At 39.5% G+C, this 6,749-nt stretch overlaps 1 protein-coding gene across 1 annotated transcript; it reads left to right on the forward strand.

Annotated features, from left to right (window-relative positions):
• Nucleotides 1-2,301: 2,301 nt before the first annotated feature.
• On the forward strand, nucleotides 2,302-5,936 carry LOC117049503 (protocadherin beta-16-like). Its single transcript, XM_033154227.1, has 2 exons — nucleotides 2,302-4,733; nucleotides 5,863-5,936. Exons 1-2 carry the CDS (start codon nucleotides 2,313-2,315, stop codon nucleotides 5,872-5,874), a joined length of 2,433 nt encoding a protein of 810 aa, XP_033010118.1. The 5' UTR covers nucleotides 2,302-2,312; the 3' UTR covers nucleotides 5,875-5,936.
• Nucleotides 5,937-6,749: the final 813 nt, after the last annotated feature.

Here is a 6,749-nt window from a genome sequence, read left to right on the forward strand (position 1 = left end):
GTGCACTGCTCTGGTTCAACAGAAGCGACTTAGTCATGGTGGCCACATGACCCGGAAGCTGTAGGCCGGCTCCCTCGGCCAGTAAAGCGAGATGAGCGCCACAACCCCAGAATCGGACACGACTGGACCTAATGGTCAGGGGTCCCTTTACCCTTTACCTTTAAGGCACCATACTGACAGCCAGTGGCAACTGAATAGGAAGCTGCCTGAAGTATGAAATTGACCAGCAACCCTGCAGGAGAAAATCTATGTTCTAAAGGTACTGCCCTGAGATTTAATAAAGCCAAGCAAACAAGAAGAGATGTCTGTTAAATAATATTTGATTAATAATTTTGACACCATTCTCTACCAGCGCATTCAACTAAGGATCTCATGGACTAGGCTTTGCATGCCTAAATTCATAATGAGAAGCAAAATCTTTGAACTCCTGACAACCAAATTTTGGCTCACGATCTGACATAACCATCAGTGGAATACCATGTCTTGTAAAAACAACTCTCAATTTGCCTATGACAAGTTTTGCACTCAGATTGTTTAGTTCAGATCTCTCTGGATAATGTGAATAATGGTCAAGAACAAGTAAATATTGATGGCCCTCCTATTCAAACAAATGCATTCTCACTTTCGATCATGGTGCTAAATAAAATCCATATTAATAATCATAGGTTGTTTTACTTTATTCTGATAATTTGAAGCATACCACATAATCTTTTACAGAATCTTCTATATCATGATTTAGATCAGACCATCTCCCTGTATATATGCCACATGGTTAAGGAATCGCTTTTAAAACTGCGAGTCAACCTTTTTGCTCTTGAAATCTGAAACATTCCAAATGTTTCTCTATCTTGCTAATATTTTGATCTAAATTTATATTTCCAATTGTCATGTTACTTTTATGAAGACAGTACTTTTCCTTTGGTGCCTTATAACCGTTTCTTCAGCAGACAGCTCAAAGGAATTATACAATGCCCACCACATTAAGAAAAACAGCAATTTTCTGTATATCTGGTTTTTCATCTGACTGCATAGCCGACAATAAAATCTGAAACTCTTGTTTAAATATCTTCCATTCCTCTGCTGCCTCATGTGCAAGAAATAAAGGGCATTGAGCCCTCAAATATACCATCATACCTTCACATAATATATTTCACTTCTGGTACCATGTATTGTCTTCTATATGAAGATTCAAAATCAGTGTAGTAATTTGGAACAAATCTTAATAAGCAAGCACAACAAAATTCACCAATTTAACCTTCTCTAACTTATAAAGCTAACTAACAGACTTGAGAATCTATTCACTTTGAACATACACTGACATTTCACCACAATGATAGGGGAGAATTCCTCCCAAAATTGAAGTGACCGGCTGGAGATAAAATGGCACTCAAGTCATAGTCAGGGTCTGTCAGATGCTACTTCAGAACAAGTCAATCCGTGTGTGAAGAGAAGAAGAAGAAGCAGACCTGGAAGCTGAAATGTTGTATGATGCAAAAAATTGTATCATCTTTGTTGTTGTTCCTTCATGGAGGCCACAGTGGTTGTGAACAGTTTAGAAGAAGAAGAAGAGTTTGGATTTGATATCCCGCTTTATCGCTACCCGAAGGAGTCTCAAAGCGGCTCACATTCTCCTTCCCCTTCCTCCACCACAACAAACACTCTGTGTGGTGAGTGAGGCTGAGAGACTTCAGAGAAGTGTGACTAGCCCAAGGTCACCCAGCAGCTGCATGTGGAGGAGCGGAGATGCGAACCCGGTTCCCCAGATTATGAGTCAACCGCTCTTAACCACTGCACCACACTGGCTTTATGCCAGTCCTCTTAACCACTACACCACACTGGGTTATGCCAGTCCTCTCAATAATTTGTGAATGTTTGGGGGGCATCACAAATATCTTGATGAGGAGTGGGGGGGGGGCTTGAGAATGAGAGGTGACAGCCTTTTTATATATCAGTTAAGGTTTAAGAATACAATAATAAAATAGAAGCTGTTACTTGAGATCTTTCTTTGTGAGTTGGCACGTGGTAATGTTTTGGGAGCTACATTGCAGTTCAAACACAAGGTGGCACTCTTACACAACGTAGATTATATAGTAGTGAGTAGCTGTTCTCCCAGAACCATAATGCAAAGGAAGCATACAAAGAGAAAGGAAACAGATCTTCATTTCAGGCAAATCTTTCAAAAGGCCACAGTCCATTAAAAATATAGCAAAATAAGTGAATAATTGAATTGGGGATATATAACAGACAGATAACAGACCACGTCAAAAGAACCACCTTGTATCATATATCTGACTGGAAGTGAGGCTGGGAGAATGGAAATGGATCACAGCAGCAGGCAAGTTTTGTCTCCTTTATTATATCTTTGCATGTCCGTAGCAATGTGTGAGTCTTTCCTCTATTCAGTGCCAGAGGAAAAGAAAAGTGGATTTCTGGTGGCAAATGTGCTAAAAGATTTGAGAGTGGATGCAAAGGATCTGTCTGCTCGGAGAGCCCGGCTGGTTTCCAAGAGCTCCAAGCAGTATTTCCAGCTGGATCCTCATTCTGGGGATGTGACAGTAAAGGATAAAATAGATCGAGAATCTCTGTGTGGTCAGAATGAACCTTGCCTTCTACTCTCTGAAATTGTGCTGGAAAATCCATTGCAGCTACACAGAATTGAAGTCGAAATAGAAGATGTGAATGATAATTCCCCCAAATTCTTTAAAAATCAGTTTATTTTTAAAATACCCGAGCAGACTCCTGTGGGTATCAGATTTCCTTTGGAGAGAGCAGAAGACCCAGACAAAGGAAAAAATGCTGTTCAGAATTACACCCTTAGTCCTAATGAACATTTTAGACTTGATGTGCAAAGTCACAGTGATGGAACCAACTATGCAGAATTGGTGTTAGAGAAACTGCTAGACCGTGAGGAGAATCCACAGATTACCCTTATTCTGTCAGCTGTTGATGGAGGGATCCAAAAAAGAACTGGTACTGCCCAAATAATCATTGATGTTCTGGATGCTAATGATAATTTCCCTCAATTTGAACAATCTGTGTACAAAGTAAAACTAATGGAAAACAGCCCACTGAATACACTGGTTGTAAAAGTTGAAGCAAGCGACAAAGATTTTGGTTCCTATGCAACTATTACTTATTCCTTCAGCCAGGTGCGGCAAACAGTATTAAGATCATTCACTTTAAACACACTTAATGGAGAACTTAGTGTTTCAGGGGCAATTGATTATGAAGAAAACAGCAATTATGAGCTGCGCATCAGAGCTACGGATGGAGGGGGCCTTTCTGCTTACTGCAAAGTCATTGTGGACATTGAGGATGAGAACGACAATGCTCCAGAGATTACCATCACATCCATCAAAAGTCTCTTACCTGAGGACTCTCCCCCAGACACAGTGGTGGCCCTCTTCAGTGTCACAGATGTGGACTCTGGGGACAGTGGCAGAACTGCCTGCACCACTGAAGTAAACCTGCCATTTGTGCTCACACCCACGGAGAACAACTATTACCAGCTGGTGACCCAACAGCCACTGGACAGAGAACAAGCTTCCGAGTATAATATCACCATCACAGCCACTGACAGAGGCTCCCCCAGACTCACTTCCACAAGAATACTTCATGTTCAAATCTCAGATGTCAATGACAATTCTCCAGTGTTTGAAAAGCCATTCTATGAAATGCAGTTAAAGGAAAACAACATTCCTGGTCTTCTGATCAATTCAGTCCATGCTGTTGATCTGGACACAGCGCAGAATGCCAAAGTGACCTACTGGCTTTTGCCTGGGAAGGTCAATGATGGCCCCACATCCTCTTACATCTCCATCAACTCTGAAACGGGGAACCTGTATGCCATCCAGTCTCTGGATTATGAGGAAGTAAAAGATTTCCATGTGACGGTGAGGGCTGTGGATTCAGGTTCCCCTCCACTGAGCTCAGAAGTTATGATCCGCGTTCAGGTGGTGGATGAAAATGACAATGCCCCCTTCATCCTCTACCCTCTCCAGAATGGCACTTCCCCCTCGAATGACCTGGTTCCCCGAGGGGCAGAGACTGGCTACCTGGTCACCAAGGTGGTGGCTGTGGACAGGGATTCTGCTCAGAACTCTTGGCTTTCCTATCAGCTGCTGAAGGCCACAGAGCCGGGTCTCTTCACGGTGGGGGCCCATAATGGAGAAGTGACCACCCTGAGGCCAGTCAGCAACCGAGACAGCTTCAAGCAGAATCTGATTGTGGTGGTCCGAGACAACGGCCATCCTCCCCAGTCCACCTCTGCCACGCTCAGAATCCTTCTAGTGGACGGCTTCTCTGACCCTTATCTGAAAAGTGTGGCTCTTCCAAAGGAGGAAACAGCGGAGGAGGAAGACCCCAGCCTGACTATGTATTTGATCATCTGCTTGGCTGCCATCTCAAGCATCTTTCTCATTTCTGTAGTGGCGTTTATCGTAATCAAGATGCAGAAACGTGAAAAGTTCACAGGAACCTACAACTCTGCAGTCAATTTCCCTGTGGGACCAGATTCCCAGGAGAACTCTGCGGATTCTGGTGCTGGATCTCTATCTCAGGCTTACAACTATGAGGTGTGCTTAGCTGGTGGGTCTCTGAACAGCGAGTTCCGGTTTCTCAGGCCCCTATTTCCTGTTTTCTCTGTGGAACCCAACACACAGCTAAATCCGAGGAATTCAAATAATTCTCAAGAGCTCCCTAGTCAAGTAGAGGAATGTAAAGATAATATCCAGGTAAGAAAAGTTTTAAAATACTTTTTATATAGTTACGTTCAGCTTATCTATTATTTGTTCTCAACAAGGTTTTTTGCAAGTAATTTTCCATAATATAATGTCTTTTTTATGTTATTTTCATGTTATGCATGCTTTTCTCTAATATGCCCATTTCTGTATAAATTTTCTGGATAATTGCATTAGAAAATTCAGAGAAATATGACTTTTGAAGGGCAACTCTGTTTTGCTTTATAAATTGTTTTAGCAACTGTGATTTAGGTTGGTTCATATTAGAATATGAAATAAAATAAATTTCTCCCACTTCCCTAATAGTCACTATCAATAACTGTTATGAACTTGTGAACCACTGTCCTTTGGACAGAAAGATACTCACTGAGCGCATGACCACTGATGATGTTCTGTGGTTCAGTTCAATAAGAATGACTTATGCTCAAGTCTTAAGAGGACAAGACAATTCTCCAGTGTTTGAGAGGTCATTGTAAAAGGGTGGGGAAATTAATACTCTAGGTATGTTGATGAAGGGATTTGATATTTATTGTATCAATTCTGTCTTATATAGTTTTTAAAGTTACTGTACAACTGGCTCAAATGATTTCCCCCGGATTTTTCAGAATTAGCACAATGTCATCTGCATACAAACTTATTTTTAAGTGGTTTGTTAATATTGTCAATCCTTTCTTTATGCGATCCAGTCTAATAGCTTTGGCCATAGGTTCCACTGATAATTAAACAGTAACCTTGATAACTGGCATTCCTGTCTAGTGCATCTATTTAATTTAAATGTTTCTGATTGTACTTTGTCTATTTTGAAGCAGTACTGTTTGAAAACATCATAATCCAGGAGATTAAAGTAGCGTCCATTTACATTTTGTGCCGCTCCCAGAATAGATCGCTCCATTTTATCAAATGCTTTATCTGTATGGATTGTTTCATTATTCTGGAAATAATGTTAAGTAGTTATTTGACCCAAGATGATAACTTACAAACCTATGAACACTGTACTAAATAAAGTGGGTTTTAGTATCATCAAGTCTTTGTAATATTGTTTGTCCTTTTATGTTGTTGCACCATATCTTTTATCTGTGTTGTGAACTCATTAATGGTCTTTTTTCTTTTTCAAGATATGCAGCTTTTTGTTTGATTTCTCTTGTAGTGACTGCTTTGAATACCTCCCAGTTTGTTACAGGCAGTCTTCTGGGGAATTATTAAAATATGCTTCAATTATCAGTTTTATTGTCAGAACAAACTTTGAATTAAACATTAACATATTGTCTAGGTGCCCTTTCATTGGTATAATTCCCAAAATTTCAAATGCTTGTAACAACAACAACAACAACAACAACAACAACAACAACATGTTTCCTCCTGTATTTGCTTACTTCACTTTCTAAGTTAACCACGAGGATGTAAAAAACGAATAAATTATTGGGTGATTTCATAAAATGTGTAGTCTTTCTCCTTTGGTTGAAACTGCCATGAGGTTTTTACCAGAAAAACTTGTGTAAAAATTTTTTTTAGGGTTGGAGTTACTCCTGATATGTTGTATTTTGTCCTGTCCATTTTTTTAAAAAAATGATTCAAATAAAGCCTCCACTAAGTATCATTTCTTTTTCTAGGCTGGAAACAATTCTGGCATTAATTTTGTGAATGCTTTTTGATTTTCATTTGATGCATAGATATGCCCAATCATCATGGGTTTTTCTCCCACTAAATCAGTGCCAAATATTTGTGCTGGATCTTTCATTGATTTTACATTGTTTTTTTAAAAAATAATAATGGATGGTTTTAATTCAAGATTGCAACCCACTTTTCATCATAACAGGATGAAAAAAATATTATCCAGATTCTGAAGTATATTTCTTCATCTTTTAATATAATTTACAGCAAAGGGGTTATCATAGTTTTTTCTTTATTTAATGGTTTAGCAAATTTCAGATGTTTTCTGAATGAGTTCAGCTCTAATGTTCCGTGAAATAATCTTTACTTTAGTCATCTTTGAAGTTAAAGTAAAAAGGG

The sequence above is a fragment of the Lacerta agilis genome, chromosome 7, assembly GCF_009819535.1.
Source record: "Lacerta agilis isolate rLacAgi1 chromosome 7, rLacAgi1.pri, whole genome shotgun sequence".
NCBI lineage: Eukaryota > Metazoa > Chordata > Lepidosauria > Squamata > Lacertidae > Lacerta > Lacerta agilis.